This window comes from Melitaea cinxia, chromosome 11 (genome assembly GCF_905220565.1).
Source record: "Melitaea cinxia chromosome 11, ilMelCinx1.1, whole genome shotgun sequence".
Taxonomy (NCBI): domain Eukaryota; kingdom Metazoa; phylum Arthropoda; class Insecta; order Lepidoptera; family Nymphalidae; genus Melitaea; species Melitaea cinxia.
The window spans coordinates 11,385,388-11,404,458 of NC_059404.1; the positions used below are offsets into that span (position 1 = coordinate 11,385,388).

At 32.6% G+C, this 19,071-nt stretch overlaps 1 protein-coding gene across 1 annotated transcript in view; it reads left to right on the top strand.

Annotated features, from left to right (window-relative positions):
* LOC123657608 (suppressor of lurcher protein 1) overlaps positions 1-19,071 on the top strand; it is a 252,203-nt gene that overhangs the window by 153,857 nt on the left and 79,275 nt on the right. Inside the window, exons 5-6 of the mRNA XM_045593131.1 lie at positions 11,941-12,097; positions 12,966-13,025. Of these exons, the coding sequence (XP_045449087.1) occupies positions 11,941-12,097; positions 12,966-13,025 (217 nt within the window). The remainder of the gene's footprint in view (positions 1-11,940; positions 12,098-12,965; positions 13,026-19,071) is intronic.

The window sequence follows — 19,071 nt, forward strand, 5'->3', positions numbered from 1 at the left end:
ATGAATGTTGCTAAGCGCATAACTCGAGAATGGCTTGACCAATTCGGCTAATTTATTTTTTGTATGTTCCTTAAAGTCCACGTAAGGTTTTTATGAAAAAAAATTATTAAAAAAATTAAAAAGATATATATTTTTACTATTAACTTTTGACAGAAGAAGTCTGTCTGGGTAGTGGCGAGCTGTGTCGATTCGCTATCCCAAATCCTTCCAAACTACCTTCGGTGCCAGAAACATAAACTGTTTGCCGTACTTCCAGCACTTGCTGTCGTGAGAGCGAACTCGCCTATTCCCCGCCTTCTCACTGTACTCAACGCTCTTTTGGATGCACAGCCTGAGTTTGATCTTTTTTTGGATGAATGAGTGAAAAAACTATCTGTATACATGAAGTTTTGTGAGCGAGGTGTATAACTGTTGTATTGTTGTATTTTTTTTTAAGTTCCATTTGTTATATATCTATCCGGCAACCCGCATTGTAGCAGTGTGGTGGATTAACTTCTGATCCTCCTCCTACACGGGGAAAGAAGTCTATGCCATGTCACTCATCATCATCATCATCATCATCATCATCATTATCATTATCATTATCATCATCATCATTATCATCATCATTATCATTATCATTATCATCATCATCATCATCATCGTCATCGTCATCGTCATCGTCATCATCATCATCATCATCATGATCATCATCATCATCATCATCATCATCATCATCATCATCATCATCATCATCATCATCATCATCATCATCATCACTTCAGCCTATCGAAGTTCTGTACTAGACAATTCCCACACGGGATATAAACTACAGTTCGCACCAAAAATGGCGTGATCTCATGTGTGTTGCCTATAGTCACTACGCTGGGCAGGCGGGTTGATAACCGCAGGGCTGACTTTGTCCCACCGAAGACGCTGCTGCCCATCTTCGGTCTATGCCCAGCAGTGGGATATTACAGGCTGAAGCGTAGCGCAGCGTCGATTGTTATAGGTCCAACTTGGGAGATAGGGTAGTTTTATCTCAATCGGTAGCTGATCTCCGGGCAAGACAACGTCTGCCGGGTCCGCTAGTACATAAATAATTTGACACCGATCTGTTTATATTAATAATTGACAAAAACAAATAAATAAAATAACTAATGTCAGATGGCATTTAAGATTACAGTAATACGTTCTTTCGCGCCTGACACTCAACGGCCCTGTGTGTGTGCGTAATAATATATAGGTATGTTATTACTTTTTTACGCACACATTTATCATCAGAGTTTAATTAATTTTTCGATTCGACATAATAAAAAATGTAAGTGTAAGTAATTTCAAAAGTACACTTCACAAGAGGAAATTATATCTCGTGAAATTTCTTTTCTATAACTTGAATTGCTTTTTCAAAGACTTCATTTTATGAGGTACAAAACTCTCGAAAAATATTATTGCTTGAATTGCTTAACAATTACAGGAGTAATTTCGTTTCAGTAATACACGCAGGAATACCATACAAATATTAAGCTGGAATATTGGATACAATATATTATCGCAAACATATGCATATGTATAACTAGCAGTTGCCCGCGAGTTGATTCGCGTAAGAATTGATAATATTTATAAAAAAGCGCTAAAATAGCGTGTAACCATTACATTACAACAACTTATGACCTCTTTGTGTGCGACATTTATGATTCATCTGTTGTGCGCTAGACTTACCAGACTGCTCAGAGAGCTCGTCCCCGATCACGTTTCATAAAACTGTCATGCAAAAAAATAGTCTTCAAGCCATTTTTAGGTGATTTCAGTAATCCGAATTAATTTTTTATTGTACCATAGAGAATTACTACACGCGCTTGAATAATTGTTTATGTTCTATGGAATCAAAAGCCAAACATAAAATTTCACGCTTCTAAAATTTGTTAGTTATAATAACGTATAACCTGTTTTTTTTAAAGACAATATATATCCGGGTTTTTTCTTAAACTTTTACTAACTAATTACTTAACTATTCATTTTTAATCAATAGCTAGTATTAAAACAAGAATTAAGACAAAAGTAGTACTTCGTTTAAGAGTACAAGTATAGAGTTATGTTTAACAAACAAACCATACCGAGATCGGTATCGATCGATGATATCTCTCTTGAAGTTGTTCAGGATTATGTCTACCTGAGCCACACTATTCAACTCGGCCGAAGAAACTTCGGGAAGGAAGCTGATAGGAGGATTCGGTTAGGCTGGGCTGCGTTTGGCAGGCTCCTTTGAGTATTCACTTCGAAGATTCAGCAATGCTTGAAGACAAAACTCTTCGAGTAATCTGAACTGCCTGTTTTAACATACGGAAATGAATAAATAACCATCTCTCTTCAACGGCCACAAGTAGGATATGAATTCTATGTCAGGGTTACGGAATGACGTACAACACACGTATAAACTATGATAAATATCTGTATAGCCTATACAAATATATACCATGCGCGGGGATCGAACATGTGACTGTTAGCGTCACTTTCAGTTCAATTGTAATAAATTGTGATATCTCGTGTTCGAAAACCATGTGTATTTTACGAAAAACATCTGAATGACTTAAAATCATTTGTCATGAGTGACCAAACACAACCGCTATCGTGTTAAAGCAGCCATATGTTTTGACTAAATATGTCATGAAAAATAAGTCTCGCTAGTTGGGAGACCAATTTCTTCGTATTGGTTAATAATGGGGACAGAACCACAAGGATACATTAGCACATATATTAGAAACAAGCTTTTACTGGCAGCTACGCTCGCATTGAATTTTTTTAATAAAAAGTATCCTATAATACTTCTAATGCCTCCAAAAATATGTGTACAAAGTTTCATGATGATAGATTAAGTAGCGTAGATTAAGTTTCGCGTGAAAGCGTAACAAACAAACTTACATTCACATTAGTACATTAGTTAGTTACATTCACATAGTATTAGTAGTGATAAGATCATATCTGACAAACATTTATAATTTTTGTATTTCTAGCAATCGCTTCAGCCTGTAATTTCCCACTACTGGGCATAGGCCTCTTTCCCCATGTAGGGGAAGGGTAAGCGCTTAATCCACCACGCTGCTCCAATGCGGGTTGGCGGATATATTCACTACTATGAGTAACGATCGCTATCAGGCGTAGATGATAACAACCGGGACCGACGGCGTAACGTGCTCTCCGAGGCACGGTGGGGAGATCCACAAGGACTGCACATACACCCAGACCACGGCAAACACCTGTATGGCCAATACGAATGTTTGTCACGTGCAGGGATCGAACCCCCAACCGCCAGCGCAACAAGCAAAATCCATAGATTTCTAGCAATCGTAAAATAATAATTATGTTCGCTAGCAAACGAAAAAAACCGACTTCAAATACATCGACAAGTAATATAACATAAGTAGTCGAGACAAATTAACAAACGCACTAATCGCCATAATGATTTTAGAAGGTTCCCCTCGATTTCTCTGGGTTGCCATCATCAGATTCTGGTTTTCTCATTATGGTACCACCCTTGGGATATCTCCTATCCAACAAAAAAAGAATTATCAAAATCGGTTCATAAACAACGAAGTTATCCGCGAACACACATAAAAAATATATACAGTCGAATTGAATAACCTTTTTGAAGTCGATTAAAAACCTACTTAAATTAAATACTGTGACTTTTATTGTTTTGATGAAATAATACAAACAATGTAGTATACGTCGTTTGCCAAAAATAATACCATTTTTAATGATTTGAAAAACCTTGGAAATGCTTAATATTCATCTAATTACATAGTAGTTAAGATAAATTTTAAGAAAAATAGATAAAAATATTTAATCTATATAAGTTTTTTTTTGTGTTTAGTTCATCCTCGGTGTGCAAAAAATTTGATTTATATTCTAGGAATTAATGTTGTCCTTCAAAACAATTTAACTGTTGATAAAAATGAAACACATTAAATTTAGTAATTTATGAAAAATATAAATTTTCCACTAAATAACAGGCATTTTTGAAGTAAAACTTACTAAACTTTACTCACGCTGGACTTTGGGCTGATGAAATAAATAGTTATATCCCTATGTCTATACTAATAATCCATTTATTAGACCTAGTTTTTTTCATCGGTTATACTGCGAAAACTACTGAACCTTAATAATACTGACACTACTGAACCTTAATAATACTGAAACTACTGAACCTTAATAATACTGAAACTACTGATCCTTAATAATACTAAAACCTGAATACTTATATCATAAGATGCAGCGTGTTTCGGAGAAGGTTTTAGTATATGATATGTCGGTAATTACTTATCGTATAAAAAATATGGACATTCATAAGCAAGTTTCACAAATACACACCGACACGTGTATGTGTCGGTGTGTATTGTGTACACGCACACGACAAACGCATACTCATATACAGACATTTAAAACGTACAAACGAATTGATTGTCAACTCAATTATAAAATCGAATAATAATGTAATAAGATGCAAAAAATCTTAAATATTTAACAGGTAACATAATCATATCTTAATATATATAAATCTCGTGTCACAATGTTTGTCCTCAATGGACTCCTAAACTACTTAACCGATTTTAGTCAAATTTGCACACCGTGTGCAGTTTGAGCCAACTTAAAAGATAGGCTATATTTTATTTTGATATATTATGTTATTATTATATTTCAGAAAAAAATAAGGTGATACGAAGTTCGCTAGGTCAGCTAGTTTAATATATAAATTTGCTTTTCTAAAATGATTCATTAGTTTTTATTACTATTTTCGACTTTTCGATTAAATTAAAAATCATCAAAATCGGTACACCCAGTAAAAAGTTATGCGGTATAATACAACGTAGGTCGACGAAAAAATAGTGAAGTAAAAACGCATTATTAGATATAGCTTGAAAAGTGGTTGTTAGATCTCAAATAAATTTAAATGGTACCAAATGACACAAACTATCTTTCGACTAAAAAAAAATTGTCGAAATCGGTCTACCCAGTAAAAGTTCTGAAGTAACATAGGTACACAAAAAAAATACGGTCGAATTGAGAACCTCCTCCTTTTTTGGAAGTCGATTAAAAATAATTATGTAATCAAATACTTTTATTTCATCAAAATAAAAGTTTTTTTAGTTGAATTATCAATAAAACAAACAATTTTAATATCAACTGTTTCTGTAAAATGATTTTAATTAAACTCAGCTTGCAGGTGCTTCTTTTTAACACGTAGGCAACGATAACACCCGTATATTATCCCAATATTATTTTTATATTATTTTTTTACGCAAGAGTTGATTTTTTCCATCGAATAAATAAATCGTTCCTGCTTAATCATATATCAGCAGCAACGAACAATATTTTACGTAGCGCCTATAATTTGTATTCTTTTAAAACATTTAAATCGATACGTTTTGGTATAGGCTTTATATTATGATTGCTTGATATTTATTGATTTTATTTTGCTATTTATTTTCTCACATATATTTTACCTAGTTAGGTTTTTGTGTGGTTTAATCTATTTTAAAAGTTGTTAAAGATATTTTTAAACCTGTAATATTTATTTTTCACTTCACTTTATATCTAAACAACCTGGCGTCCATGTTTTTTAAAAAATCATTTATTTTATTAAACTATCTAAGAGAGCACGAGAACGAGAAATCATTATCTCAGGAATAGTTAGTCGACAATTTTACAAAAAGGTTATAGGTTAATTACAATAGAGAGTGTAGCAGAAGTTACCCGTAATATAATACTCTACAATTTTACAATAATTCCACATATAACCAATATTCAAATCAATAATAAATTGTGTCGTTAACTCGTGAGTTACGTTGACGTAATTATGATAATTACCTTTCAATATTTTAAAATACGTGTGATTTAGAATACACATAAAAATGACATTTTTTTATAATAAATAAATAAAAAATAAAGACTTTCAACAATATTGAACCGCAATACAGCCCTGTTATTACTTATTATCGTCATAAACGTAAACTAAACCTTCAAAAAAAGAAAAATATGATGAAAAAAAAGTGCAAAAGTAAGTCTTAAGTGGCAAGCATTTGTAAACAATGTAACAAATGTGACAAAACGCATGCTCCATAATCTGCAAAGCATATCGTGGTTAACACAGCGAATACCATTTATAAACATTGAACTTATGTGGACCTTATCACTTGAGTTATAAAGTTCAATTTCTTAGTGCTTGTAGGTAAACGACACAGGTGTGTTTGCGTTTCATTACCGGCTACCTTCGAAGAGAAATTGTACATCACCGCGCAGTTTATTGTTGGCTGATATTAAAGTGCATTCTTGACCCACTTTTTACTCTCACCTGATTTTGATGTGAAAAACATAATTACATGCAAAGGGCGGGAAAGCGCAACTTTTGGGAGAATAGTGAACCTAAATACTAGACTTCTTAAAGCTAATAATATGTATACTAAACAGAATCAGAATGGTATTAAAAAATGAGGATCACATGGATTTTATATAGTTTTAAAATATTTGAAAACATACATAATTGCTACGTAATAACTGCTTGGTTACATTTAAAAACTCTTAAATATTAACTATATCTTACAAATAAATAAAATTGGAGTGTCTATTTGTAATATTAAAATAACCGCTTTTTACTAAATGCATATGGATGTATACACGGTACATATACCAAAATAACATTTTTTACAATTTTTATCAATCTTCTGTCTTTCTTTTTGTTCCGGATAATCTCTGAAACGGCTGAACCGATTTTGACGGGAATTTCACAGCAGATAGCTTCGGGGCAGATAGCTAATATAGTAAGGAGTAGCTTAGGCTACATTTATTTTACAAATTTATTTGTTTTATAACTCAGCGAACTAAACAATATTTTTTTTTTAATTCCACGAGGACGAAGTCGCGGGCACAGTTAGTTTAAAATAAAGTTCTATTAATATTACTTTATTCTAAGTCAAAGTATAATTATTATTAAAATTAAACGTTTTACAAGACCCTTACTATCAAGATTCAAAGAAAGATAAAAAAGAGCTATTTATACTTACAAACACACAGATACGTCATCTACAATTTGCACTACAATTGCACTTACAAATGTTCTAGAAGCGTCGGTAAATAAACCAACAAGCGCATTACAAACCGGATGTACAAGACGTGTGGCATTAACTCGATGCTCTTTCCATTTTCAAATACACTTCCAAGGAAATAGCTTAGAACCTTTTAGCTTGGATGATGTTAAAAAAAATCGATAGAAAAAGTTTTCTTACACTAAACATTAGCACCATTTAATGGACTTCAGAAACGCCCACGTGTAAATAATACTTCTAGCTGAAAAGGTAGATATTAAATTTTGTCAGTATAATTTTTGTTTTCTTTATCTAAGGACTTGCGTCCTGTTTCGTCCTGAAGTTTGTTAAGTATAGAAAGTCAGTACGGATATCACGAGAGACGTTATCTATTATTATATAAACGTGTACAGAAAATTCTAAACGGTGTTTAAAAATAATGAGGATAATTGAGTAGTAAGGAGGAATGGACACCATATACAATAAAGGTTTTTTTTTGGAATTTCATGCCTTTTTTCTTGAAACAGTCCATACCTTTAAAAGAATCATATTTTGCAAATTGCTTGGTAGTACAGAGTCGTCGGAAGTTCGTGTGCGAGGGTTTTTCTGTTTCTTATATTTAATTCATGAACTACAATTATAAATTATAGTGCTAATTACCTACATATATTTAGGTTTTAAGCGACAAGTTGATTAAGGCACTAGTTACTATTAACTTCTGCGCTTTGACGTCCGTTCATGACTAATATTTGTCATATGTTTTGTTTTTGTGTATTATTTGTTTCTTGGCGTATTTTTAATACCTACTGCTATGCAATAACAAAAAGTATACGTATTTTTGGTCATAGATTAAAAATAAATCTCAGATAGAGAAAGAAAAGTAGGATATGCTATTTTATTTTATAACATTACTAAAACTGTAAACAACATAAAATGAAACACCTAGACGTTATCTGAGCAAGTACACTCTTTAAAAACGCTGGAACCGTGATATGAAATTTTAAAACATTTTGATCCAATTTGAAATTATCAAAAATAAAAAATTTGATTTTATCAAAGGTTAAGGTGCACAAAACCCTATAGTTATATTATAATATTTGAAACCAGGTGCCGATGATTATACGTCAGTTCGTTATTCCACTGCTGAGCTATATTCCCTACTATGAGTAACGATCGCCAGTAGGCGTATATGATAAAAACCGGACCGACGGCTTAACGTATTCTCCGAAGCATGGTGAGGAGATTCACAAGAACTAACAACCAGACAGGAAATAAATATTTGTATAAACACAAATATCCACGCCGAACGGGAATTGAACCCGCGACCGTCATCTAAGATTTCATTCACATTAAATTATATATATCAGTTGTTTAATTTAAATTCGCACGACCTTCTTCTAAAACCAAATCAACTGCGAATAACACAGATTAGCTCAAAATAAAATTGTTAAACGAATTTCCAAAAAACGAAATCCATCTACAAAAAAAAATGCTTTGTTACATATTTATTTTCTAAATTAAGTAGAAATAAAGTTTATCATAACTTCTGTTATTAATGGACTTTTTACTTTCGTTCAGTAATACACTTTGAAAATTAACTTCGAATTCGAAAATTATATTATTTTTATTTTCGTATACTTTCATAATTGTTGAAGTTAAAGTACGAAGGAATTCGAGCGCAAATATTTGTAATTTTGTTACGTAATTAATTTATCGTACTTTTATATTTTCTTTCAAATTATGTTATAAATTCCAATATTAATTGCTATAATTGCCTCGTGGTAGTACCCTCATCTTAAAACTTAACTTCTATGGTATTTTTTAATAAATCGTGCTATTATTTGAGGTATTAAAGAGATTGAACAACGCATATTTCATTTCATAAAATAAACCCTACGGCTACATTTACCGCATAATTTTACCCTTTCCCTCAGATTACCTACAAGATATGTTTTGAGCATAGAAATATAAATTAAATATAATTGTTTAATAAATATAATTGATTGGAAAATTTGATTTTATTGATTTTTTTTATTTTAAATCGAATAAGTGATTACAGGAGCTCATAGAAACTGCACCACCAGAAGCATTGCAAACGCTTTGCCGACCCTACCTCCAATTCTCCCCAGGAGTTCTGGTCACCTTACTCACCAACAGGAACACAAAACTGCTTGATAACACTATTCTTTAGCTGTGATCTTCTGTAAGGTCGAGGTACTGCCCCAGTCGGGCTGCTCCCAAAATGTATATTTTGAGCAAGAAATTACCCACTGTGCCCTACCTAAGTTGTGTGTGTAACTACCATATTATGACCTCATGGTTTCAAGAGTTTCTTGGGTTAATATTCACATAGCGTAACCACGAGGTCACCGTCGAGGTCACCACAAGGCTTCACAAAATTGTCAAATTAAATATAATATGAACATAAAACTACAAATCGAAGTTATTATTCTCGAAAATAATAATACTTAAAACAAACAAATTACAATACATTGTATTGTTATTGTAAGTACATATTATACAAATGGACGGAATATTAATTTGTCAAACAATTACAATAAAAATAATAATTTAAATTTAAATTCAATTAAAGACTAACGTGTTTTGTTTTTTTTTTTAGTAAAATAAATTGTAAGTTAAATTATAAATAATTATATGAAGTCAACAAACAAGCGTACGGCACATCATACGATTACCGTAGCTAAGGACGCATTCATACTACATAAGAAGCATTGAAAGCACGTTACCGACACTACTGGTAGTACGTACAGTATTATTTGGCTGTGATCTTTTGTAAAGTTGAGGCACTGTACCAGTCGTACTGCTCCAGGCTTTAAGCAGAATATTTCCTGTGTACTGTGCCTTAACTTTACGACTAGAAGTAATAAAGTTAAAACTGTAACAAAAACACCAATAGAATCAACTAACAAAATTATTTCCAATTGTATACTCTGTGTATTTTATTGTAATTCTATTGTGTATAAGTACTAACAATCTTTTTCGTCATTTTTCTTCTTGAGTACAATTACAATAATTGAGATTTGATAATGTCCGTTCTCAAGTTCAGATGTCAGTTTTTTTGGGTAACTTTGTGTTTAATTTTAATATAAGGATGTTTATTTGTTGGATGGAAATTAAAAGATTGTAGAAAAACTGTGTATAATTCAACGTTCACAATATAAATACAAAATAAAGCAGTAAAATTGATAGCATTTTAAAAATGTAATTGAAATTTAAAAATATAAACAATTTAGAGATAAATATAACAAATTTCATAAAATATTGTAATCGAATAACGATAACGAGATTTATAAAATCGCTTATATCTAAAGTCAAGGCAATAAATCCGCTCTACCCGATACATCTGGCCCGCGACGTTGTGATACCGTATATTTCTCCAAACATTACTCAGCCTTACCTCAACGGGGCCTGTTTATCTCGCTTTATCTGCGTTACCTGCGAGCCAATTAACCTAGAAACCGTTGGATCCTCATAATTTAATACACTAAGGGCATTTTATAACCTGACAGGGTGAAGGCAACAACGAAATGAACAAGCTTTTCTCGACTTTATGCTATGTTGACTTTTTGTTATTTAACTAAGTACCTGAGATAAAAAAGGTACGGTTCTATTAGGTGAATTATTTTATATTAAAATATTTATATATATAATATATATATAATTCGTATTTTGTAAGTGTGGTCGATAGATATATGAATTAGTGATGTGCATAATAATGAAGTGGTACAGTAGTTAAAATAATTTCAATTCATCTGAACAAAATCTAAATATGTTTGAAATGTAGACGTAATTAGTATCAAATATTTATCTGCTCTGAAACGTAAAACTTTATTAGCAATATTAACTTATAAAAAAAATGTCTGTGCATTGGGCAAAAGCTTATAAATATTTATATTATTTACATTATTTAAATTTATAGACAGTACAATCTTACTCTTACATCTCACTCACAAAACTGAATGGAAAAGCAAGCTACGCCTACTTGTCAGGCAGGTTCCCCACAGACAGTCGTCATTAGTCTTTAGAAATTTTTTCAAATTTTATTAATTCTATTATTAGTAGGTACGTAACTTATACTATACGATACGATGAATTCTGTAATATCCCATTGCTAGGCCTCTTTTTCCGTGTAGGAGAAGGATTGGAGCTCAATCCACCACGCTGCTCCACTGTGAATTGGCGGATATATTCCCTACTATGAGTAACGACCGTTATCAGGTTTTTATGATAACAACCGACTCCAAGCGGAGAAACCCACAAGAACAGACATCCAAACTGGAAAGAAATACTTGTATGTATTACAATAAAGATGTAATATGTGTATTTGTGTGTCTACCCATGTGATCTCCTAATACACACGACTTTAATTAAATTATTTGTTTGACTTTTGTACAAATATACTTAAGGAAATTCCATACATAACTTTTATTTACGAAAATACCCAGTTACAGTACAGTTACAAGTTTTTCATCTTCTAACACATTGAATTTTAATATGATAAAGCAGTGAAAAAATGCACGGGTGCAAATGTGCACCCTTACATATTTAACAGGTACTTATTATGGGAAGTATCAATCTGAATTTTTTTCAAAAAGAACTTACTTAACTCATTTGTTTACAAGGATTTTGTTTTTGTCAGTAACCGCTTTCAACCAGGATGCTTCTTGCTAACATAGTAATTCAAAAACAAAATAAAGATTATACGACAACCGTCAACCTGTCCATTAAGTAAAATAAACCTGAAATACACTTTCATTTTCCCAAGCTCTGAACCAAATATTATTTTAAGAGATAAAAGTATATGTATGTTTTTATTTTACTTCCATGAATGAATAATACATATGAATTTTCTTTTCAGGTCTATTTGATACTGAAGGCGTCCGGATACCGGGCACCGAGTGCGACTACCAATTCAGCCGGTCCGGCAACCGCCCAGCCCACGGCCGGCTCTACAGCCCGCGTTATCCGTCCATTTACCCTAATAATGTGCGCTGCTCCTATCATTTTCATGCCAGGTATTATAAAGAAAATCGTTTTTACCTTTTACACAGAGAAAGGGCTATTAGTTTTTATTAGGTGTGTACCTACATGTATCTGCCATATTTTTTTTTTTGGTTACCGTTGCCTTAAAATATGATAATGAAATCGGTATGTCGTTTTATTTATTTTACAAATCCAGTACAAGTTAACCACGTCTAAACAAGTTAATAAAAAATATTTTTTTTATCAATAATATTTAAATGACTGTAAGGCGTCTTTATAAATGACATGGAAGTACGTAGAATTATTTACTTATGCAGCCACTGAAACTTTAAAGGCATATTTTATACAAAATATCCATTTTTACTCGTATATAAAAAAAAAATCTTGTAAAAAAATGTGTGTGTGTACTTTTATATACGCACGTAAGGAGTTATTTTTCATTTGTTAGCTAATTTCACATTGCTAACTTCTTCTTCGTTGACTAGCTAACTTCAGGGTGTCGGTTTTTTGTGATGGTGTCCACGCGCATCGTATAATTTACTCTCATCATTTTCCCCGACGCGGTAAAAGAGGTATAACGTCAAAAAAAATTACATTAAATTGCCCACGTAGAGTACTTTTTTTATATATATAAAGTTATGTCCACAGGCTTGTAGTGCCCGTGCTTTTGTTATTCCGATTTTTATTTTTGTTACTGATCGTTTACTTGTTACACTACTGCAGCTTACATTAAGAGAACTAATTATTCTATCTTAGTATGCCTAATGCAGACGTGAGTCCACCGACCAAAATTATACTAACGTAGAGTACTACGTTAGATCTAATATTCACGCAATATATGACCCAATCGAAGCCGAAATGTATATTATATATCATAACAGATGTACTTGTCGTTTTCAGGCCAAAGGACCGGGTGAAGGTAGTTTTTGAAGAAATCTCCTTACAAAAAGGGGATATAAGGTACGTACGAAATTTTATTTCACATTCTAATAACGCTTCATTTAACGTACAATGTGAATATTGGACTCAATATTGGTATTATACATAATAAAACGATCGAAAAGCCTATTGGATAAGAAACGAAAATACATGCTATAGCTTAACGGTTATTATCATAAGATTTTTTATCATTTATATATTAGTATATTATTTAAAATTTCGTAGAATACTGAATGTATTTGTAACTATTATATCTTACCTATTCTACGAGTTCTTTCAATTACATTGAATGTTCAATTTTTCAATTACATGAATAGTTACAATCATGGGTATCTAATAACTTAAGATAATCTATACATATAACAAAATGGTAGGAAAGTCAAAACTGTACATTGAATATTTTTTTAAAAGAATACTTGGGGTGTGATCTACGATCGATACCGAAGCCAAAAATATAGTTTTTAGAATTTTTGTCTGTTTGTCTGTTTGTCTGTATGTATGTCCGAGATAAACTCAAAAAGTACCGCATGGATTTACTTCAAATTCAGCACGAATATTATTAAGAAGTCGGGTCAACATATAGGCTACATATTATCATGCTATCACCTACCGGGAACGAGCAGTGAACCTTTATTTCCTCAACGCATTCTGTAATCATAACGACGCATATTTGAATGTTGTTGTTATTATGTTAATAATCATGCTATATAAGCTAGCTTCACACTATAAAAATCACGCAATATAAGTAACTAAGCCGATAAACATAATTAAATGAATATAAGTAGACAAGACAATTTTAAAGCAGCGCCATCTATGAGATTTTTCTGTAGACATGAAATGTAAAGAAGAAACGGGTAAATGAATGTTATTTTAAAAGGTATAATCGTAAGTATTTTTGGTGCTGTATAGCGTTCACGCTGACGACGTCGCGAACAGCAGCTTGTATGATAATAAACATGATAATAAACGTTACTCTTTAAATTAACAAGGCCTTCTGATCTATTCAAAGCTCGGTATTTTTTTTAATTTAACATAGTACTACAAGGGGACAAATTTATGACCATATATATATATATATATATATATATAAATGGAAACTTGCTCATTACTACACCGATACAAACAGAACTGTACACAATCAGTTGTCATGACCAATAACATTTGATGTGACGTGTGTTGGTAGGGCACAGCAGGAATTTTCTGCTCAAAATCTGGAGCAGCCCGACTTGGGTAGTACCTCGACCTTACAGAAGATCACAGCAAAATAATACTGTTTTCAAACAGTATTATGTTCCTGTTGGTGAGTAAGGTGACCAGAGCTCCTGGGGGGGATTGGGGATTGGGTCGGCAACGCACCTGCGATGCTTCTGGTGTTGTAGGTGTCTATAAGCTACGGTAATCTCTTACCGTCAGGTGAGCCGTACGCTTGTTTGCCGACCTAGTGATATAAAAAAGAATGTGAAATTTTTTTACCTACATTTTTGTTCATTATAAAAATTTTCATTCACAGTTATACGTAAATGGTTTTAACAAAAACTTAAAATGTAGATAAATTACCACAAAATAAATGAACTAAGGAAACTGAGACAGTCGCTTAAATTGTAGCAACGGAAATCAAAGTCCCCGTGAATAGAATAGCGTGCAAAAGTAAGTCAAACATAAAAACCCACTTCTGCGCCAAGATAACCTCAGAGTTATTTCCTACTAAAAGTTAGGTAGGATCTTTACGACTTCAATGCCATAAAGCAGGCAATAGACTGAAAGAAGATGTTACCGTATAAATCTTATAATCTGCTTATAACCCATTAGGGATGGTTATATATATCGATATTCGCCACACATCACAATTACTTTTTTTATAATTTGTAATTTGTTTTTTACTCATATTAGTACTACTAGCTCCAACTAAATGAAATTAAATGGTAACACATATATCAGAAGTTCAGGTATAGTAATAAAAGTATTTCTGCGTATTCTGCAAAAATGCTATCGCAGTAACAAATGGCAAACACTAAGAGTGCCTTTACTATAAAAAAAAAAAACAAACCACTTTAAGTGCGAAGCAACATAGTGTAAAATATAAACAAGACTTGCCTCTACAGAAACGTGACAAAGTTCACTCTTGAAATATGTTCCGAAGGATGCTTAAACGCACTATTACGACAAATTCTTCACTGAAAATCTGCCAGACTGAAGGGAATATACTTACAAATTACAAAACCGACGTAAAATTTGCTTCATTGAAAAATCTATACCTACACATAAAAATATAAAATGAGATAGCAAAGGTTTAACGCTTTTAAACGTTAGTATTTTTTAATTGCTATTAATATATAACCAAAATGTACATATATATTAGGTCGGGGAAAAGTTTTCTTTGTATTTTATATAGAAATTCAAGGTAAGATTTTACAAAATATATTTACATTAATTATAATATATATGTACCATTGTTTGATAACTTGCCGTCATCTCGTTGGAAACATATCGAAATCCGAGGGTGCACGATCGGGGCTATATATTGGATGCATTAAAACTTCCCAGACAAACTCTCTCGATTTTCGTTAAGTGGCCAAAAACACCTTTTCCGTTGATGAATTCTGGCCGCTTGTTCTCAATTTCTTGATTAAATCTCATCAGCTGTTGCCAATAGAAATCCAAACCGATGGTTTTGCCTGGCGGTAAAAGCTCATAAGGAATGATGCTCTTCCAATCCTGCCATACTCTCAACATCACTATATTGCGTGTCAACCCGAGTTTCACGATAATCCGACCTTCGACCATGGTTTCTTTCGTACATTCTTATCGTAGGTATATATATAACTATATCATCAAACTAGGCCGAAACAACTTTACGAAGGAAGCCAATAGGAGGATTCGGTTAGACGAGCGGCGTTTGTCAGGTTTCGTGGAGTCTTCACTCCGAAGATTCCACAATACCTGAAGACAAAAGTCTTGGAAGAATGCGTCCTGCATGTTTTGACACACGATGCAGAGGCGTGGACACTGACAAAGGTACTAGTCCACGAGTCGCTCAACGTACAGTGGAACTAACTCTGCTTGGGATCTATCCCAAAAATGTGATCAAAATTGAGACTATCCACGAGTGAACGAAAGTAACTAACACTGCAAACTATCGCAGAATTAGCAAGTTGAATTGGCAGTGGGCTGGTCACCTATGTCACAGGGCCGGTGGTCGTTGAAGCAGACGTGTCCTAGAGTGGAGACTATATGTTGGCAAACGCAGTATGGGACGTCCTCCGATCCGCTGGACCGACGATCTACATAAATTTTATGGATTGTGGTGATGGAGGCTGGATGAGGATTGCGAGAAATCCGTACATTTGGCGCGAACATAGGGATGCCTAGGTCCAGCCGTGGACTGCGATAGGCTGATGTGATTTTTAGGGCATGTAAGTAACTTACAAACATTTATTTCAACGAAAATAATTACATTATCTTACGATATACTTAAGACGATCTTCGTAAGATTGCCGGTGTAGGCTTGATGAGGATTGCGGAAAACCGGGATGTCGGGCGCGAACTTGGGGGGGCCTATATCCAGCAGTGGACTGCCATAGACATGAAGTGATGATGAATGACGATATACTGACTTAATCTGTCAGTAATTAGTTTAGAACAAATTAATTTATCATAGATCATTTTAGACTTACTTTATTCGCTAAACTACCTGACTTACAAAATTATACTAAAAATTATTTTTTATTTATTTCCACTATTTGTTAGTTTGTTATACATGTATTTTCTATGCGTATTTTTTTAATTTTACGCTTAGAAATGCCAACGACCCGATTAACAACTTCTGAAAAACTGAATTAGGCCCATGATTTTTTCAATTGTTATGTCTATCATTATAAGCTATATTAAGCTTTGCTGTATTAATGGAACGTAAACATTATTCCCAAAAACATTAATTTAAATGTAACTAAATTGAATTTCAATTTAATTAATTTATTCCCATATTAGTTTGGACCTCTCTCCGGTCCATTAATTTAATATTAACCTAACTCGTTACAGCCAAGGGTAGCGTGGCGGTGCTGTTGTGGTTGCGGTCGGCACTATTCGTTTATAATGTTTAATTAAACAATGCCTTTTATTTACATTACAACAAGTTCAGTGTGTTTTTTGAATATTGTATCGAAAATTGCGCATTTTATTTCTAACAACAGTTAGTAAATATATTTTTATTACGTTATCTCGGTTATGTAATATGTTAAACATTACACAATTGATAGAAATTTAATTTACCGTGTAGCCTTAGTAACAAATAACATTTTCCTATTACACAATTTTCGAAGTAATTTCCAATGACTGTAACGTTATTTCAGAGAAGTATTTGCTATTTGTATGGGGTTTCGTAGATTATTATTTTATACAAGTAGGTATTTAAGAAATGAATGAAACGAAAAAAATATTTATTATCATAAAAATATTTAAAATAAATATGTGTTATCTTTAGAAATAAAACTAAAATTGATAATCGATGAAATTAAAATAAAATTAATAATAAATTATTATTTGAATAAACTAATAACCGCTCCCACAACAAACGTCTAAACAGTTTGTTTACTAATCGCGTTGTACAATAATGATAACCCCTAGGTTATTAGCCTCGATATTATGGAATTTTTACCTAGTTATGTTCTACATAAATACGCGTGTAAAGGAAATTACTAATGTTACGAGAATTATCTCGAGGGACGTTTAAGCTAGATCTTGACAAAAATTTCAGACAACCATAAGCTTAATTGTTAAATAAATGAAGCACAAGCTTTATTTCAAGGTTTATAATTTAGACTATGTTTATTAAAATAATTGTATTCTTTCTCGTAAGAAGCTCAAAGCTATTTGGCAGTCGAAAAATGTTTTTTTTGGAAATTTTCTTTTCAAGTCACATATAATTTGTACCCGTTATTATATTAAGCAACAATATTCCAACTACTATGAATAAAACTATTGAAAAGCCTTAAGATAATTGGAGCCCCTTTGATCGTCTGAGAACAATGCCAATGGATTTATTTGCAAAGTGGAGAGTTTCTCTATATTACGCGGGTTAAAATTAAATTGACTGCTTAATAAAGTCCGTATATTATGAATTGTTTACTTCCCGTCTATGTTGTGTCAATTGAATAATGTTAATGTAAGTTACATTTGTCAATATTAAAGAGAATTTTATTTTTATCACTGAGTTAGTTATTTGGTATTTTCTTGCAATACAGCATTGAGATTAATAATTAATTAAACAATTAAGCTTAATTTAATTGTTCTCGTTAGTATGGTCATCAAATAAATTAGTGTCAAAATTTGGAAATATCGTCATCATAATTGGCCTCAATCCATCTATTGCAGACAATTTAGACAGTGTCAGAAAGACACTGTGTTGCCTAGAACATTCTTCAGAAAAACGCACAGTTGCCTAAGCTCTGCGCCACCCGCTCGACCTCACTAGCTAGGCCCACAGGAACGACGAGTCGATACGTGTGGAGCCAGTTCGGCTGCAGGAGTCTTTCGCATTTTAGAGCAATGCCACGAATGCTTGACGGAGAAATCATTCCGGGTTTCAAATGAAATTTCCTTCCTTTTTGGAAATATAGGTACAATATTATCAACGCATTCAAAATAATGATCCTAATTTAAATCCTTGTAAGAAACACAAAAAATCTAAATTAAAGATTTTTCCCGTAACGTATTGCTGCATTACTTATAGTAGAGTAGACGTTACGAAATTCCATATGAATATATATTTTAATTATTATTTTATAGCGTTTTTTTTAGATAAGTATATATTAATTACCAATTTCATTTAATAATTCAGTGTGTACGTACCTATCTACTAAATTAATTACTATTTTCATAGCAATATCATCTAATATACGCGTAGTTTCAAACATTCTCCGTGATGTAATTTAGTTAGTTGTTATGTTAGTGACCAACCGCCTACGTAACTTCCTAAATAGATATATAGTTTGTCCATCGAGCTCACTGGCTCCACAAAATTAACTACAACGAGATGAAAGTTATCTTTCAGTTTTCAACTTAAAGTACG